The sequence below is a fragment of the Lonchura striata genome, chromosome 8 (assembly GCF_046129695.1).
Source record: "Lonchura striata isolate bLonStr1 chromosome 8, bLonStr1.mat, whole genome shotgun sequence".
NCBI classification, from domain to species: Eukaryota; Metazoa; Chordata; class Aves; order Passeriformes; family Estrildidae; genus Lonchura; species Lonchura striata.
In genome coordinates, this window is record NC_134610.1 from 23147226 (window position 1) to 23166969 (window position 19744).

The following is a 19744-nucleotide window of genomic DNA, read 5'->3' on the forward strand; positions in this document are numbered from 1 at the left end:
TATTTGGTTTCATCAACAGGTATAAGATAGAAGATGAAGTAACAGATAAATAACATATAAATCTCCTCAAGACAGCACAGGTCACAAGTGTCATTGTAGACAAACAGACATACAAACATGTTTAATGTTGAAGAAATTTGATACCAGAGATATATGTTATATCAACAATACAATCCCAACCAAGGCAAATATGTTAAAAATGGAATGCAACAGAAAAGCATTTTTCTTGCAACAGGAATAAACACTGATATACCTTTTGCTGGTGGAGCCACCATTTTTTTAGACACAGGAACAGGCACTTTCTCTTTAGGAACTGCTTTCTTATGAACTTCAGGAACTTTAGAAAAATGAGCAAGATGAGAAGGAAGATGAGAAAGAATGTTAAAGGGTAATATTTGCAATTGCCTACTATACAATGTGTTTTACTGAGTTAACACAAACAAGAATTTTCAAAGTACAAGGTGGAATTTGAGACAGCATTCATCACTGTGAGAAGACACCACCTATGTCAACATGTACAAGCAAGACAGTAAGACAAACATAATTCCTTTGAAGACACATCAACCAGTTGAGGAACTGGTTTATACCTTTTACTCCTGGAGCTTCCTTAGGAGCAGCTGGGACTTTTGGCTCAGGGACAACTCTCCTGTGCTTCTCAGGCACTTTAAAAGATTACAATACATAGTTTTACATAGAGGAATAGTATCACTATAGCACAAACACATACAAAAGTGAAAAAAATAGACATAAACATGTAGTGACAGCATAATGTTGAGAATGATGAAACAACCTATGGGTTGTAGTGAAATGAACTTATACCTTTTGTGGGTGGGGCTTCCTCTCTTTTTGGAACAGTTACTGTCTCCTCTATGTAGTAAGACTCTTCTTTAGTCACTTTTAAAAAGAGTAAAATATAAAAATACTTAAGTTTAAGGATTTCACATATATTACTGTCTTTATGGCCCTGCTAAGCAACAAAACATTTGTAAGACAAAAATAAACAGAATGCTTTATTAACAGACTCTTCTGGGATGACAAAAATCTACATTCAAGCCATCCTGCTTCCACTGAGGCCAATGGAAACACTCCAAGCAACTTAAATGGAACCAAGAGACAGAGCTGTCGTCTTGTATTTGCGTGGAATTTGAAAATGCTCCATTCCTCTGTCCACTAACTCATTAATGTTGAAATTTGTTCTTTCCCAAATACTGAGAAAATTCCCTTGACTAAAGATGTCCCTGGAAAAATCTGTAGTGTCACTAGTCATAGAAACTGTCAGTCAGAGTTACTGTCCTTCAGAATATTATGTGACCACCAATAAACTTAGAGGTGGAAACAATATAGTTATTTTACAGTGAAATTATCTGAGGAACCCGAGTGCAACATGGTATTCAGAAGAACATTTACTTTATTCAAGCAACCTGGTGGAAGAGGAACTTCCAAAAGAGGATTTTTGTAAACAGAAAGAAGTCCTGACAGATCTCAATATCAAAGAGATAACTTATTATTTTCACTCTATTGAAACATGATTAGCTACTCCACTTTTCAAAAGCAAGTAATAGAAGTTGTAGAAATTAAAATTAAAATTTATAAGTTACAAAACATATTTATGTAGTAGTAGTTTTTTTCCATATTATTAAAGCAGATATTAATCCAAATTGTCTATTAGGTATAGACCAAAAATTATTTTTTGCTTTTGCCCAGTGTTCCTAAATTGTTATCATACCTTCAGAAATCTCTTCTCTGTGGATGGAAATAGATACTTCCTCTCTTTCTTCTTCAGACCATTCTTCAACTGTTGGTTTTTTAAGGAAAAGTATTAGTTTTAGTATTTTTGGAGGATGAATAGATGGAGAGAGGGAAGGATTGATGGATAAAGAAGATGAAATCCAATTCTTAGAAGTTCTGTATGGCAATGACAGATATGCATACAATCCAGAAAGTGTTGTGCACTGTATGCATATGTATGATTTGTTTGTCCATGTGGTTTGTCCATGTCCCAGGTTCTCTATTGTGTATTGCATCTAATATCATTCATCAGTTCATTAGAACACCTCAGCTCCCCAGATTTCCCCATCACAACAGTTGAAGTGCGGGAACAAGAGTGAAAAAATGAGAAGTTTCTCCTTGATCCAACTGTATGAAAGCGAGGAAAGGGAAAAATGAGATGGATAGGTCAAGAATTGAAAAGAAATTCTGGCATGTACTCATCTACAAAGGTGACTGTATCAGGGAAGACCTCAACTAGGTTTTGGAGAAAAGGTTAATTTGCAGGAGACAAACAGAAACTAACACTGCATGTATCCATATAAATGTGCACTTGCAAGTTCATATTTTAGATAGACATGTTCCGAATTTTCTTCTCAAAATTCATTAATGGTTTTTAAAAGAAAGTGCAAATTTTCTTGACTGGATAGTCATTAATGGGACATAAAAAGAGATGAAATGCTGATTTCAGTAATCTTGAAGCAGATATTATGTGAAATTATACTAACTTAAAACAACTGATCTCAATCTTCCTGGAACATGAGAATGTGAACTGAAAGCTGGTGAGAAGCTAACACTGCAGAGGGAAGCAGTATTGTTTTATATATATAATCTATATTATATATATATCTTCAGGGCTACAGAAAGCTTTGTAGTGAGTATGACAAATGGCTGGTTACAGCCCTAAATTGTGGAGTCTAAAATAAACAATACATCCATATTTGCTACTGCAAATTTATGAGGCCCTCATCTGAAGGTGATTGTGTTCAGTAGTAGAGTTTCCATTCTTATCAATGTGGTGGGATCCTGAAATTCAAGACTGAGTTTGTAGATGGCACTTTAGGAGGCTTTTAACTGCCCGCAGTTCAACACAAAACATATATGAGATAACTATAAAAAAATGTTTGGTGTATTTTGATCTTGATATTAGAATAACAGACTTGTAGACATAGTGCAAGTTTCTCACTATTGTCTGCTTATAGTGTACCTTCAGGTGATGGGATTTCCTCTGGAATTGCAACAGATATTCTTTCTTCTGTAATAAGTACTCTTTCTTCAAAAGTGGCTTTCTTCTGTACTTCAGGCACTTTGAAAGATAATGATATTAAATGTATGCTTTTCCAATTCCATTGTGAAAACATAATTTCAAAATGCTAAATCTAGGTTTCCAAAGAAGGGGTACTGAGTACATAACATATAACAGAGATTCAATATTTATAAAGAATACTATGTAAATATTGCACATGAGATACAACATACATTAATGATGTATTATGTAATCAGAACAGCAGAACTCACAGGAGAAGCACTAATCAATGACTAATAACAGCACAGAACTTATAGACAGAAGCTGAGAAATAGCATATTCTTGTATTCAGCACAGAACTTATACACAGAAGCTGAGGAATAGCATATTCTTGTATTCTACTTGAAAGCATACCTTTAGCTGGAGGAGCCTCAATTTTTTTAGGAACAGCAGGAGATACTTTTTCTTTAGGGACAGGTTTCTTAGGAACTGCAGGCACTTAAAAAAAGTATTTTTTTAAGAACATTTCAAATGAAAACTGGCACATGTATCACACAAGAGAAATGTGTTGTTGAGAAAGATTACACATGGATACATGACAGATGACTAAACTGAGATAAATGCAATGATCTAAAGATTACAATAAATGATATTAAAGTGAACTGCATTGTACCTTTTGTGGGGGAAGTTTCTACTTTAGGAACATATGGAATTTTTTCTTCTGGAGCTGTTTTTTTAGGTACTTCTGGCACTTCAAAGATATTAATTATAATATAATCAGCTTAAATTACCAAGTTTTTAAAGAATAAATCTACAGCACACCTTTTCACAAAACTGACACAAAAGATACACATTAACGTACATGAAGCACCAGTATAACCAGATTAATTTGGTAATCAAATCTAAAATTTGACAAAAAAAGATGCTTAAGATAATAAGAAAATAACATTATTTTTTAAAGTGTACCTTTAGGTGTTGGAGCTTCCTCTCTTTTTGGAACAGCAACCTTTTTCTCTGGGGGAGCTTTCTTAGGAACCTCTGGCACTTAAAATATCATAAAGTATAAGGTAACTGAATTCTAATTCTCAAAGATTTATTGAAGCACTATAGATTTCTTTAATCCATCTGTAAGAGTATCAAGGCACACCACATAACACATTCATACACTTAACATAGAAAGATCTATGACAAGAGCAACATATGTTTGATAAAAAACAAAATCAAACCAGTTGCTGGAAGACTATCAAATACTTTAAGACTGATTTCTTAACTGAAGAATGGGATGCTCAAATATACTCCTTTGGGGAAAAGGACACATAATTTTTCTTCAGGCACAGTTTTTCTAGACCCTTTAAAAACTCTAAAGGTATTAAAATGTATCTAGGTAATATTTCTAAGGCTTTTGAATGCCTTACATGAGACAGTCACACATAACACACAATGATTACATTTATCATATATATTGAGAATATAAGAGAAGTTAGGAAAAGAGAACAATAGCACAGAACTGGTTAAAGTCCACATTCAAAAGATGCTGTACCTTTTGCTGGGGGAGCCACCTCCTTTTTAGCAACAGCAACTTTCTTTTCTGGAACAGCTTTCTTAGGGGCTTCAGGCACTTTGGAAAACATTGTAAGAGATCTTTAGTTTTTGGAACACTAATCCAGATTTGAATAATCCAAGATTGTTTTATACAGTGAAGACAGTGCTTGGACAAGGAGCTGAGCACTGCAACTGACACAATACAGTGTAGAGCCTTTTGGACAAATGTGGACAGTAGAGGAAGGACATTATGATACAGGATAAAACTCCCATGTTAAAATCACTGCACTAATACCTTTCATTTTACTATCTTGAAGTGAAAACACTTTACACTTGCCTGAAAAATTCACACAACTTAAATAGAAATAATAAGCACAAGATAGTTAAGAAAGAGAAGGACCCAAGCTGAGATAAATTCAAGCTGTAAGTTATAGAACAATTGAAAAACTGAAATTGTGCAACAGAGACAATGCAAAATCAAATAATGCATACAGAGATTGTGCAACAACAAAGACACATAGAGAGCAAATTCCTAAATATATGCAAGAAAACATGAAAAATAATACAAATAAAAAAATTGTTTGGGCTTTGCTTCTTTCTTTTTTACTCAAGCAGTAGAAATACCTTTAGCTGATGGAACTTCTTTTTTAGGCACAGGAACAGGCTTTCTTTCTTCTGGAACACGCCTCTTTGGTAGCTCAGGCACTTTAAAAGATAGGTGGTGATCATTTAGGGATGGTTAATATAACTGGAAAACCACAGTAGGCTACTCTTAACACGGTGTATAAGCGAACACTAAATGTCAAAAACGAATCTGTTTTAGCAAACAGATACAACAAACCCATCTCACAAAAAGCTACTAAAGGAATTATTTAAAGCAGCCATGAAGAAGAGTAAGATAGAAATGCAATAAGGCTTGAAGCTTTGAGAGCAGAGCCTTAGAGAAATTGAAATATCTCAGTTCTGATATGCTATCCTTTGGTAAAGTGTTACAGACAGATAATCTGAAAATTCAGAAAAACAGAGCAGATGTTGATGCAAAGACTTTATTCACCTTCAACGTGAGAGATCTCCAGTTCTGTAGAAACAACTTCTTCCTCCTCCTCAACCTCTCTATGTGCTACAATAGGAATTTTAAAGATATTAAAAGTTGAGATAGGAAATAGCAGTGTCCATAGTAAATCTGAAAAACTTCAATAAGATATTATGTGTCTATGGTACACAATCACTGAAACATATATGTTAATAGGTAAAAAATTTTAATCCAGAGAATGAAGAGCATGTGCAAATCGCACAATGAATTTTGACTCAAATTAAAACAAACAAACAAACAAACAATTTATTAGACTCCCATCCATAATCAAGCTACCTTCAATTGGGTAAACAGCTTCAAAGAATCTTTCTTCAACTGTTTTCTCATGCTCTGCTGGTTCTTCAAAGAAAAGTATGTAAACAATATTAAGATAAAGTAGTTGAAATATAAGCTGAATAATACTAAAGCTACATAATACAATGGACACAAAAAGCAAGGCATAGTGAAAGACAAATGTACAATATGTCTAAATATGTAATTTGCAATTCATAAAAATAGATCAAAAGAAAGTATAGCATGATTGATTGTTTTGATTTGGGTACACAGACTTTTGGTTTTGTACATACCTGTAACATCATATGAATACTCTTCTTCTCTGTGGACAGAAACTGACATCTTTTCTTCTGAAACAGTCCATGTTTCTACTGTTGGTACTTTAAAGATAGGATTTTGTTTTAGTATTTAATATTCTAGATCCACATTAGTGGTAGTCAGCAAGTGAGTTTTTATCAGGTCTTTATTGGTATTGCACATTAAAATCTTAGACATATTTAGACAGTCAGTATTCATATTGCAAAATACTGAACACAGAACAAGCACACAAGTATAATATTTAGTATTTGTTAAAGACTAAAGACACAGACACCTTTAACCCAAACATTTGAAACAAAATGCATGCACAGGCTTTTGGAAATAGTACATCAGAAGAATTCTAAAGGTGGTTCTTCAAAGATATTTTTGGGCATGGGGACACAATTATACTTATTATGTAAGGATAGGCCAGCAAGCAGAATAGATGAAGAAAAAGCTAAGTCAAACTGCAGCATGACTGCAGACTCTTTAAACAAGAACCAAAAGACTATCCACAAATATGTTAAAAACAGACATAAAAAACAAAAGCTTGGTAGACGTACTAACTAAACACTGAGAGCAGTCACAGCATGACTACTACTATGGATCCAGATACATACACACAGGCTCATGTATTCCAAAGAAGCACAGAAGTACACACTGGGTACTGAAAAAAGGGTAAACTGCAATTCAAAGATGCTGATCTGTACCTTCCTTTTTCATAACTTTTTCCTCAACGACGACTGGTGTAGGTTTTGGTGGCAGAACTTTCTTGGTAACTGTTGGCGTTAGAATTTTGTTACTCAGTCAAACATTTAGCAAAGAGATCAAAATAAGTCTACAGAAATCTATAAATTATATTGAAAATACAGCAAACAATCTAACTCAGCAGCTAAGAGCTAAGTCAGGCTTCTTAGAATCACATAAAGCAACAGAAGGAATGTGTTTGTTTCTTTTTATTGCTATGTTCTAAAGGAACTCAGGGCATTTAGAACACAGGTAATTTCCTGATACTTATTGAATTGTAGCTGACAGAATCCTGCTGCAGAAAGGGAAATGCTACACAAAAGGAAGTAGCTATTAAGAGAACAAGGGTGCATATTTATTTTATAAACAAAGAATTAACCAAAGCATTTTGATAGACGGGTCAAAATGGAAAGGTAAGGAAGACAGGGATTTCACATCTTCAGCTTCGATTGAAACATGCTATTTCACCCAATTTTATACACACTTCCTTTCTTAGAGCATTGGTAGTTAATATTAGCATTTAGTATTTTCCCCTAAAAAGCTTTTAATCTTATTTTTAAAGACTTCAACAGAAGCTTTTATTAGATGTTTCAAAGACTGAAAAATTGATCAGACCCTGTTAAGTAAGGACAAAGCATATGCAGATCAGCTAAGTAACAAAAGCACAACTTTCACAGAAAGATGACATTAAAATAACTGAACAGTATTTACCCTCAGCCCTTTTGAGTTTTTCTTCTGTAACCCTCTGAGTGGTTACCTCCACTTTTTCATCGACAGGTTTCTTGACAACTGCAAGTAATTCAGATAGATTTATTGTTCAAGTAATCTTGCAAATTGTGGATACAAAGCATATAGAACTGGCTGGGTTTTCTTGTTTGTTTGTTTTTTGTTTTGGTTTGTTTTTTTTGGTTTTTTTAGGATGTTATAAATCTTGTGCATCCTGTTCTCTGTTCAGTGCATTGTTTAATGATGGTGCTGGCAGTAAGGCCCACTCTGCCCTGAGAGATATGCAGTGATCTAAGTCAGAAACACTTTCCAGAAGGACAGCATTTAATTTCTTAAAAGTGACATCCATGCCTTAGACTAATATACAGGGAAAAGGAAGGATAACTGAAGCTCAGTTTGATTTTTCCATCAATTCTTGTTTTCATTCAACTACCTTTGAGCAGAGAGCTCAGAAATATGAGGTGGGAGAAGAGATCCATGACCCTTGCTCATCTCACTGTCCAACATAAAGATAATTTTCTTTCCAAGGAAATGTGAATAACCAGCACCATTCAGCTTGAAGGGGCTGCACAAGAGATCTTAATCTGCATATCTTAATCTGTTCCTGCTAGTTTTCTGGGGAAGTCATACCTTTTTGAACAGTTACTTCCTTCTTTTCCTTCTTTTCAGCTATAATGGCTGGTGGTTTTCGCTCAGGCATGGGTTTCTTAGGAACTTTGGTCACTTAAAAAAAAATAACATCACTTAATAATAAAAAATATGTTGTTTAAAGGCTCTTTAGACAGAAAGGTATTAGTTATGCCACTACAGTTTTATGAATTTTAAAAACAAACAGAGAGTTTTGGAAATCCACTTGTTGAAGTAAATGTTTTGCTTATTTCCAAGTTTCATTTTTTTCATCAGAGCCAACTTTTATCCCCAGAGGCATACATGTTACTAATCCCCAAGACAGAAATAACATGCAAGAAAGTGCAAAATACAACCATTGACTTCAATCAATAAATGTGTGAAACATTTAAGTAAATCAAGTCTATCTAGACCACAGGAAAATGATAGAAGTAATAACCAAAAACCTAAAAATTACACATATCCTAACTACTAACTACTAACTCATGTTAGGTTTTAAAGACCTGCAAAGTTCATTGGCAATGACTTTCTAATGTACCCATTCATATCTGCATCCAGACCTTGTGATATCTTGTGTTATCATAAAGTGTCACTTAAACTTTGTCAGCATATTATAGTTCCAGATATTTTAGCAAAAAAAAAAAAAAAAAAACCAAAAAAACAAACCAGAAAAATGTTCCCTAATTCAAAATGCTGGGGCGTTAATAATAAATACGAGAAAAGAGAAGAAATAAAATGACATGATAATTCAAATACCTTCTTCATGAATTACTCTTTTTTCTTCATAAGTCACTTCTTTTTTCTCATAAGCTTCTTCCCATTCCTCTTCCCCTTCATCATAGCCCTCTTCTTTGACATAATAGTCATGATCTTCACCATAATCTTCCTCCCATTCTTCATAAATTTCTTTGGGTGTTTCATGTATTTTCTTTTCTTCATGTATCTCTTCTCTCCTTGCCATGGATGTTATTTTGGTCTCTTTGGGCTTCTCTGGTAGCACCTCTGGAACTTAAAATAAATAAATTGATTATTCATATCATAGTGAGGAATTTGCAAGGCATATTGGATGTTCACATTTAGTGAAAGTATTTCACCCTCACGGATGGTTTAAAGGGACTATTTTTTAGGCAGTCACAATCAACTTGGATTTTAAATGTGTGTTTTTAACATAAAGCCAGAAATAAAACAATTTTGATAGACTGAAGTTATTTCAAAACAAAACACCTTGTTTCCACAAGGTAATTTTACTCTTTTAAAAAAGTTTTCAAACAAAGGAAAAAAGTTACCTTTAGGTGGCAGGACTTCTTCAGGAGCTTTTTTAACCACCTTTTGGGGGACTTTCTTTAATGGAACCTTTTTCTCTGCTTAAAAATAATAGATTAAAAAATTTAAATTAGAAAACCTTAAGAACCCCTAGAAAGCCAAACAAACAAAAATCCAAAAGCCAACTGTCATAATGAAACATGAACATATTATTCAAATACTGTAAGAACTTTTACCTGGCTTTTTCTCCTCTGGAGGTGGAACAAGAGGCAGAAGAATGGGAATAGGGGCAGCTTGTAGGAAAAATGAAATGTTTAGAACAAAATTTAAGTTTGATATTTCCTTGTAAATGAAAAAAATTGGTTTGAGAAAATGGATTATATTATTTTATTGCAGCTGCAGAATAAAAGCAAACATGGTGCTTATTCTGAGAGTTTACAGCAGCTGAATAAATACCATTTGAGTGGGAATCCCCAGTCTATTTTTTTGAACCCTGAATGTCCTCAGCTTTATTTTTATTGCTGCCATCACTCTCCTATCTTTGCTGATGGTAATTCATCTAATTATCAAATCTTTCTCTTCCTGCTGCCACTGCAAGCATTTACTAAATTATCCAAGAAGTTCACAGTGCTGATATTTATAGTAAGCTACTGGGCGAAACAGAAGTATAAATATTGTTTGTGGCCTGTAGTCCAAATCCAGAGCCTGGGGGGAGACCATTTGCCATAAACATGAAATCCAGTGTATGGCTTTATTTTTTTAAAGGCTGTAATTCAGACTGCTTGTTTAAAAGATATTTTTTTGTGGCAAAAAGAAAATTTTTTAAAAATTATCAGAGAGGAAGATGAAAATAAAAGGAAGATCAAATGAACAACAGACTGATAGGAAAATATGATGGAAAATATTCTCTTTTTAAGAGAATTAAAATTCTCCTTTAAAGATAAATTCTTAAAAATTCTTGTTTTAAGAGAATTAAATTAATTCCTACCACTACCTGTGTAGAGTTTTCACCTTCCACACAGCAAAGAAGCCTATCCAAGTCGATTCTTGCTCACAAGGACAATTAATTAAATCTTATTGCTGAGCTAAGATTTTTCCCTGAGGTTCCCACTGGCCTTCTGGTTCAGTGAAGGTACAGAACAAGTATGGTTTGTTACCCTACCTTCAGCTGGTTTTTGAGGTGGAACTGCAACCTTGGCATCAGGAACATCTAGAAAATCAAAATGTTTAATTGACTTAATAAATACTACCAGTTAAAAAATTCAGTGTGCTCTCCTCAAGGATAGTAGTTGATGGTGTTTTAATTTTTCTTTTTGTAACATACATGGAATGTAGCTTGCTCCTCAAGTATAAGCCAGCCAACCAATAAATAACTAACTGTACTAACCTTTCAGTTCAACCAGCCCATACAACATTATGTTTTATTTCTAAATAATTCTTGCAACAGTTGGAGTAGGCTCCTAAGAACATTCAAAAAAGAAGTTCACTGCACATCATCAGAAAGTGATTTTTACCTATTTCGCCTCATTTTTTTTATTTCAGTTGCGCAGAGAAGATCCTGCCTATTAATTGGTACATCTTCATTGTTCTGTTCCTTAGCAGTTAAAAAAAAGCAACTTGTGTGTTTTAGAGAATGGGGCATTTGATGTTGTACAAAATAGGGTCCCTATTAATGTCATTGATTATGGATTTGTCTCAGTATTCATTGCCACTACTTATGAGAATAATAGTTCCACATGTCTGTTGATGAGGAACACTTTTTAAGGATGTAGGTTATACTTACTCTAACCAGGAAAAAAAGATTTGAAAATAATAAAAAAGCAGAGCAATGCTTTCATTTTATGACAAAATATTAACAAGAATTTGCTTGAGGAGTTTACCTGGTGGCTTCAGTTCCAGTTTGATTTCTGCAAAGGAATATGAGATTTATTTTAGGACTATTGTTTTTTCCAGAACCATGTTTCAAACAAACAAATTTGCACATGGTTATGATCACAAATTTATCTAGAAAATTTGCTTACCTTTTGTTACAAGATAGAGCTCTGCAGTGCTTCTTGCTTCTCCTCTTGGTTCAAGACGAGCAATTACAGAATACACACCTGCAGCAGCCAAGAATATTCATATTTATATTCTTTTATCATTTAAAACCACACAAAAAAACCAGATAAAAAATGGCACCAGCACAACTGTTTCATGCATTTTTACCTTCATCTTCTGCATTAACATTGTGTATAGTCATATAATGACAACGACCTTCACTTCTGAAGCTGTACTTGGGACTCTCTCTCAATTCAGTGGGGCCTTTATACCACGTCACAACTGCATCATCAAAAGACACCTCACACTCAAAGGTTGCAGACTGGTGTTCACTCACAACGATGTTCTGTATGCTCTTGGTGAACTGAATTGGTTCCGCTGTTTTGAGAAAGAAAAAATACATCAACTGTTATGCACCACCACAGCATTTACTGTATCTGAATCCTTCTCAATGTTATCATCCAAATAGCTAAATTTTAATGAGATAATAGCAATAGATCGTAAAAAAGGAGAGTAAGAAAAAGGGATTCCATCTTCTATGAAGTTTTCATAGAATCTTCATGTATAAGAATGAAGATTAGAAGATGTAAGAGTTCAGCTATAACAAGATTGCTGTGCAGATATGTTTTGTAAGAGAAGCCATTAAGGAAACTAAAGATAGAGAATAATTAAGAAAAAGTCCAAGGAAAATATAAGAGTCACAGAGAAAATAGAAGCTAGTACAACTCAGATTGCTTGTGGGCTACGGGACATTATTAATCATGGTTTAGTGAAAAATACAAAGTTACACAAATATGTCACACATGTTGTTTAAAGAGAAAGAATAGTAAAATTTCTTATTTAGTCTGTTTCCAAGTTTTGGAACCTGTCTTTCAGAAATTCTTTTTATTTTCATTTGTTATGCTAATGAAACCTCCAAAAACTATCACTATTGTAAAAAAGAGAGTCTATATATTTACAAACCTTCAATGGCCAGATCTGCTGTTGTTTCTAGACTGTCAAGCTTGCAGGTATACTGTCCCTCGTCTTCCGTTCTAACATCCTTGATGATGAGTTTGTGCACTTTGTCAGAGACTTGTGTTGAATATCTCCCTCCTATCTTAATGGGTCTCCCATTTCTATACCACTGAGATTTGGCATTTGGGATAGAGAACTGACAAGTCAGCGTGCATGTTTTTCCTTCCTTGAAAGTGGTGTCATGAAGATGCCGCTCAACTGCAGGTTCTATTAGCACGTTAAAACATACATTTTATCAGAGATCAGAGAGTGGAATAAATGATATGTAAACTAATTCAAATATATACTTCAGAAGTAGACTTACCAATCACAGTTAGCTTGGCACTGGCAATATGTGGTCCACATACTATTCTGAAATTTCCTTGATCTTCAGGCTGGCAGTTTCTAATTCTCAGTATGTGGCGATCACCTTCAATTCTAATTTCATATTTGTCATTGGAGTCAAGTTTCTGTGTTCCCTTGTACCATGACAGTTTAATTTCTGGATAGTTAATCTTAATCTCACATTCAAAGACAGCATCCTCATCTGCTAAAACCGTCTGATTTTCAATGTCTCTGATCAGAGTAATAGGCTGGAAAATATTAGTTTAAGTTAATTTCAATTTCCCTGTTATAGGTTTGAATATTTCATAACGCAGTCCAAAAATGTTTTACCTCTGTTTGTGTGAGTCGTTGCTGAATAAAAGCTACAAGTTCATCAAACTCCTGATCTTCCCTTTGAGCTTTCTCTGTGAGCTCAATTTCCTATAAAAATGCAGAATATACTCAAAGATTAAAGGATACTAAGCTGTCACATTTATCCAACACAGAATTCATTCCTACATCAAATTTAACTGTACTGTAACTAGTGTATCTTCCCATTCTAACAATTGCAGTCAAGTTATGAAGACAGAACCTACTTAGCCAGAAGACCCATTTTTTCTTCTTGGATTTGCACATGCAAGAAATTGAGAACTGACAGTATAAGATCTAAAGAGGAACCAGAAATTTCTCCACACATCATAACTTCAGAGCTTCAGAGTGTGGACACCACGTCTGTTCAAGGGGAACATATTATTCCTAAGAGAACCAAAGCTGTATCTTACCAATCTATGGCTTTCTTCTGCTTGGGTTTGCTTTAGTAACTCAAAGGCTTGCAGGAGGCCACGGAAATCTGTAATTCCATACATGCGAGCATATTTCTCATATTCTTTGGGATCTACATTTTTGAGAAGTTCCAAGATATCAATAGGTTGTTCTTCCTCTTCTTTTCTTTTTGTTGGAGTGCTATTCAAATCAATAACAGGAGTTAAATATGCAGCATTTCATTCCCAGAAAGCTGTTTAATGAAATATTGAATCACCTCAGAGCTGTTCGGTGCAGTAGAATCCTTTAGCTCAGTTTAGTCAGGTGCTTTTATTTTTAGTACAGTTATTCCTATTTAACGAATTTTTTAAAATTATATCTTGTTCTGAGATGTATAATAAAAAAAAAATTCTTCTGGGTTGATAGCAAATTAATCCATAAAAATTTTCAATATACCTTTTTAGTTTTGCCCTGAGATCCCCTTCAACAACTTCTTCTTTCTTTCTTTCTTCAACTTGCAGGTTTACACTCCTTTCAATTTCACCATGTTGGTTAAAAGCAACACATTTGTACATGCCAGAATCAGTTTTTATTGTGTCCTTTATTTCTAGTTTGGCTTCATCTCCTCTCTGCTGGATTATAATGCGGCCTCCCTGGTTGAGTTGCCTCCATTTTCCTTTCATCCACTTAACATTTGGAATTGGATCACCTCCAACTTTTGCAATAAATGTTGCAACCGTCTCTGCAGAAAGATGCAAATGAGGAAGCTAAGTCTTTCCAGGAGTTTATGACAGAGATAATCTCAAACAAAAGGTGTAGGCAAATAGAAGACATAATACTGTTTTGAAAAGAGTTCTTACTTTCCATGACTTTGATACTCTGAGGCTCTGACACAAAATAAAGTTTGCCTTCCACTTCTGCTTTCTTAGCTGCTGGAGCAGCTGCCGGTTTTTCTAAAAAAACAGAGTCAGAGAGTTATAACAGATGGCTTCATGTAATAGCTTATGTTCATAGGTGATTATGCTTCTGAAGGAATTGTAAAAGAGAAATTAATTCCTGAGATGGAACAAATGACTGTGCAATAGGTAAAAATGCAAAATATTTTCATATTGTTTTAGCCAACTTGAAGTTTACTTTCCAGATGAAACTGTCCACAATGGGCCATGCTGTGCTGTTCATTTACTTCAGTCAGGCCATTTGTACTCTCCATGGATGCAAATCCATAGGTATATATACAAAGAGAAAGCCTCAGTTAATAAAATGGATTTTTTTTGGTGAGGTTTTTTCTTTTCAGACTATTTCTGGATATTCTGCCCTAAGAGTTACTTGCAGTTTTTATCAGTGGTCTTTAAATCCTCCTTTTCACCTTCTCCTGCTTTTTTTTTTACTTAGTCCTTAGCCTAGTGGCTAACCATGTAGTGAAAATACTGTTTGTACATACTGCTGGGCTCCTGTGTCCTTTATGCAGTGGTAAAGCAAGAACTACACAAAAGGACTCATGTTTAGACACTATTTACTTTCAGCTAAAAGGTCAAAATGTCTTAGAGCTGTAATAGTCTTAAAACAAATTAGCCTCTAAGGTCATATGCTCAAATTTCATCTGTATTTTTCTTTAAAAAACATCATTTTTCACATGTTTTCCATAAAACATGCATGTCCAAGTAATTTCACATATTTATCTTGCATTTTTCTAAAATTTCATGTTTAGATAGAAAATAAATTCTTAATCTCTTTGGTAGGAATGTACTATTGGTTTGACACTGATCTTTCAGCATTTATGTCACTATTGATATATAAATTATTGTTAAATACTCTGTTTTACCAGATTCTATGATTTTACAGAAAATTAAAAGTAAATAATCATTTGTTAAAGATTATTAACTTTTTTCTTCCACAGGAAAAAACCTTGGGATAGTGTTTAGGTTGACATTTTCATCATATGCCCTATTTTCTCCATGTTACTGTACCTTTGACTGTCACTTTAGATTTGCAAGTATCAGTGCCAGCTGCATTTGAAGCTTTGCATACATATTCTCCTGAATCTGATTTGGTAAGTGCAGCAAGTTCTAGAAGAGCTACTCCATTAGCAAAGCTGAAGTTGCATCTGTCTGAAGCTCTTATTTCTCTTCCTGCCTTCAGCCACTGGATCCGGATTGGCTGTGATCCCTGGACATGACAGCTAAGCTGTAGGGTATCACCTTCCTCTGCTGCTGCTGGCTGAAGAGGCTGGTCAAAAACTGGAGGCTTTTTAGGTTCTGGAATATGAAAATGCTTGAATGATTACTCAGGAAAATATGGTCAAGAATATGAGAGCAAGAGAGGTGCATGTGATTACTAAGGAGGCAATGGCAAGGAATGGGGAATGATAAACAGTAGTCTGAGAATATCAGTCATAATATTGTAAAATGGATAAATATCAAGAGAGCATGGCATCATAGTTCCTATATAAACATGCAAGAAATATCTTTATCCTCTCAGCAAGAACTTCTACACGCAAAAAATAATATGAGAGCAAAAGCGCCATTAGGCTGCAAAACTATATAAAATCTTAAAGAAATAAACCTGAAATTTCCTTCAAGACTATTATGACAAAGTGTCATGCTACCACAATGCAGTGTCAACACTGCCTAAGCTTAGATTTCATTGCACAAACCCCCTGTTACTGCACATAAAGAGAATGATGAAAAATTCAACAGAGATTTCAATGCTTACTTTAAATAAGTCATAGCAAGTAGTGAAAAAGAAGTTTCTCCTTGAAAAAAAATAGTCACACAAATAAAAGAATTTCTTAATTTTGTGGTTTATGTCCATCTCTGGACAAATCACTGCTGTTAAGGTAAATAAAACCAGCTCATAAGAGGGAAGCTATATACTTGCAACTAAATAAAACACAGATATTGTTTTTATGCAGGAAGCAAAGAAAAACAAGACTTCAACCAACCTCTGATAACAACAGAAGATGTACTCAACACGCTTCCTGCTTCATTGGACACTTTACAGGTGTATAAACCAGCATCTGATTGCTCTACAGTCTTTATATGCAAAAGCAAGGTATTGTTTTTGAAAGATAGTTCACAGTGAGCACTTGAATGGACTTCCTGATTATTTTTATACCAAGCAACAGTCAAAGGCTGAGAGCCAGAAACACGACCCTCAAGTTTAAGTTCATTCCCTTCTGTTTCTTCTACTGCTTCAGACAGTTTCTTAGTAAAAGTAGGAGGAGTTTTTCGTTCTGTAAAAAGAATATAAATTCCATGAATCGATCTTGAGATTAAAAATCCTAAAAATGCTTCAAGAAAAATTTGAACATTGGGGAATTGATATTTACTCTCATTTAAGCTGGACATATTTTTAAAGTGAAATTATGCTAAGATAAACAGCATGAGCCTTGCTCTTACAGTCATTGTCACTGTATTTTCCTGTTTGAAAAAAATCTCTCTTACATTAAGTCATACACCATTTAAATAACCCAAAGAGTTTTTTTTCAATTTCTTAAGAAAGAAATAGGCTAGAGCCTATTGAGAAAGTAGGCCAAAGAATATGTTTTATTTATCTTCCCATTGCTGTTAGTGACCCTTCCTAACTCACTTAAAAGATTCATAGGTATGTCCACATAGGCACTCTCAGGCTGCATCTCAAAAGTTTTCTCAAAGTTATCTTGCAGTAATAAGTCAAACTTCCTTTGTAACTGAAGGAAGAAAAATGTAAACACAATGCATTCTCTATTCAATACCTTTAACAGCCAGTTGAGCTGTGCAAGAGTCTTTTCCAACTTCATTGCTAGCATAGCATGTATATCTTCCAGAATCTCCCCTGTCAACTCTCAATATAGTCAGATGGGCTGTGTTGTCCACATAACTGATCTGATAGTTCTTTCCTGTTCTAATTTCTTGGTCATCTTTTGCCCAAGTGACTCTAATAGGCTGTGTTCCAGAAACGTGACACTCAAAATCAGCACTTTCTCCAATAATGCCATCCACAGGTGTAAGTGGGATGTCAAAGAATGGAGGAGTCTTCCCTTCTGAAGAGTGAAAGAAATAAAAAACATCACTTAAAAATCTCAATGTACTTTAAAACTGTGTGAAATAAAAATCTTTTGTACAGTATTAAATCCATATATAAAGCAAAACTCAGTTTTAAGACATTTCCATTAAATATTTCACAGCCCACCAACCTGTAAGGACAAGCCTGCCACTAGAAGAAGCAGTCCCAATAGCATTGACAGCTGTGCAGGTGTATTGCCCAATAAGGCTCCTATCTGTCTTCAAAATCTGGAGAGTTGCTACATTATCTACAAAGGACGTGTGAACATTGTAGTCCTCTTTTACACGCACACCATCTTTAAACCAAGATACTTCGATGGGTTCTGAGCCAGCAATGCCACAATCAAACACGACTGGTAAGCCAACGGTTTCATGAATATCTCTTAATTTCCGTGTAAAAGAAGGAGGAAGTTTACGCTCTGTAAGAGAACAAGCATTGTACAGTGAAGTCTTCCAGAAGACATGCATCTTTCGCTGTACTCACTAATAATCACTGACCAATATGCTGTAGAGTATGGTGGATTTTTGCTCGTAACTTCCAATTAAAAATATTGTTTAGCATATAATTTATTTTGAACTTGTAAAGAGCCCTGTGCATATGGTTGCAGGAAGAGATGTCACTATTTTTTTTATCTTAGACCCAATGAGCCTCAGGACTGCAAATACTGAAAACAATCAAAGAAATATCCTGAATAGGGACGGAAGATACAGAGGCTTGTAGCGCCACAAAAGAGCAGTGGTCAGTAAGTGCTGTATTTTAATTGAAATACAATTCTAGCCTTTACTGGTAGGCTTTTGTTAGTAGAAAGTACCACAGGGTATCTTACACATCAAGAAACAGTAAAGTGTTTTACGACGGAGAGGCAATTGTTTTTTGAAATAGCAAAGCATACTTAAGAAAAATAGGCCATTTCCCTATATTTAAAATTGAAATATTCACCTTGAACTGTAAGCAAAGATGATGAAGAAGCTTCCCCAACAGAGTTTTCTACTTTGCAGATGTACTCCCCACTGTCACTACTGTCTACCTGGCTGAAAACCAGAGTAGCAATTTGGTTCCTAAAGTGCATTTTCACAGTAGCAGTTCCTCTCAGCTTTGTATCACCTTTGTACCATGACACAATCATTTCTGGTGTTCCAGCCACCTGGCACTGTAAGGATGCAGAATCCCCAACAGTCACCTGCACTGGCTCCAAGGATCTAATGAAGTAAGGTGGTTCTGAAGGACAAAGACACACCATTAACATAAAAAGATATTGCATGATGACCATTAGTACAAATAACACTTGTTGAAGTGCTGCTGGCTTGACGCACCTAGTATTGTGATTGTACCATGACAAGTATCTTTCCCAGAATCATTTTCAATATGACAAGAATATTGCCCCTGATCTTCTAGTTTGCTGTTAGGGATTTCCAGTATGGCAGATGTGTCTGTAGTGGTGATGCTACACTTTTCAGAGTGCATTATTTTCACTCCATTTTTCTTCCATGTCACTGAAATCGGTGGAGTACCCATATATGTGCATTCCAAGATTAAATTTTTCCCTTTCTCTACACTTAAATCATTCACCTTCTTCACAAATTTGGCTGGTTCTATAATGAACAACAGGAAGAAAACAAATTAAATAAAGTCAAGAGGTCATCTTTAAGAAGTATAAGAAGCAGTAGTCTGGACAAACCTTTGACAAAAAGATGTGTTGTGCAAGAAATTTTCCCTGCCTCATTAGAGACCTGGCAGGTGTAGTCTCCACTCTCAAGTGGATGTACATCAAACAGCTCCAGTTCTGCAACTGAATCTTGCAAGGTGATATTGCATCTGGGTCCTGGTACTAGCTCAACACTGCCTCTGAACCATTTAACTTCCAATGGAGGGGAACCTTTAACAATACTAGTAAAGGTTATGTTTGCCCCAGATAAAACATCCAGTGGTTCAGGTTTCTTCACAAAAGATGGTGATTCTAAGCACACAAATAAAACAGACAGAAAAGAAGTACATTTGAG

The 19744-nt window shown here is 34.8% G+C and overlaps 1 protein-coding gene across 31 annotated transcripts in view; it reads right to left on the reverse strand.

Annotated features, from left to right (window-relative positions):
- TTN (titin) overlaps positions 1-19744 on the reverse strand; it is a 239112-nt gene that overhangs the window by 139600 nt on the left and 79768 nt on the right. For 14 of the 31 annotated variants that reach the window (XM_077785076.1, XM_077785079.1, XM_077785092.1 and 11 more), the window contains 27 exons: positions 19423-19701; positions 19058-19336; positions 18684-18962; positions 17875-18162; positions 17434-17721; positions 16642-16932; positions 15668-15955; positions 14561-14653; positions 14157-14442; positions 13721-13901; positions 13290-13379; positions 12940-13207; positions 12582-12842; positions 11787-11996; positions 11603-11680; positions 11462-11488; positions 10744-10791; positions 9818-9874; positions 9605-9682; positions 9075-9326; positions 8322-8414; positions 7677-7754; positions 6929-6997; positions 6215-6301; positions 5925-5987; positions 5610-5675; positions 5180-5260 (listed from right to left, as the gene is read on the reverse strand). In XM_077785076.1, the coding sequence (XP_077641202.1) occupies positions 5180-5260; positions 5610-5675; positions 5925-5987; positions 6215-6301; positions 6929-6997; positions 7677-7754; positions 8322-8414; positions 9075-9326; positions 9605-9682; positions 9818-9874; positions 10744-10791; positions 11462-11488; positions 11603-11680; positions 11787-11996; positions 12582-12842; positions 12940-13207; positions 13290-13379; positions 13721-13901; positions 14157-14442; positions 14561-14653; positions 15668-15955; positions 16642-16932; positions 17434-17721; positions 17875-18162; positions 18684-18962; positions 19058-19336; positions 19423-19701 (4458 nt within the window). Of the gene's footprint in view, positions 1-253; positions 338-587; positions 663-819; positions 895-1726; positions 1805-2974; positions 3074-3427; positions 3512-3979; positions 4058-4553; positions 4632-5179; positions 5261-5609; positions 5676-5924; positions 5988-6214; positions 6302-6928; positions 6998-7676; positions 7755-8321; positions 8415-9074; positions 9327-9604; positions 9683-9817; positions 9875-10743; positions 10792-11461; positions 11489-11602; positions 11681-11786; positions 11997-12581; positions 12843-12939; positions 13208-13289; positions 13380-13720; positions 13902-14156; positions 14443-14560; positions 14654-15667; positions 15956-16641; positions 16933-17433; positions 17722-17874; positions 18163-18683; positions 18963-19057; positions 19337-19422; positions 19702-19744 lie in introns of all 31 variants that reach the window. The other 17 variants (XM_077785088.1, XM_077785083.1, XM_077785082.1 and 14 more) reach the window with 9 other exon arrangements.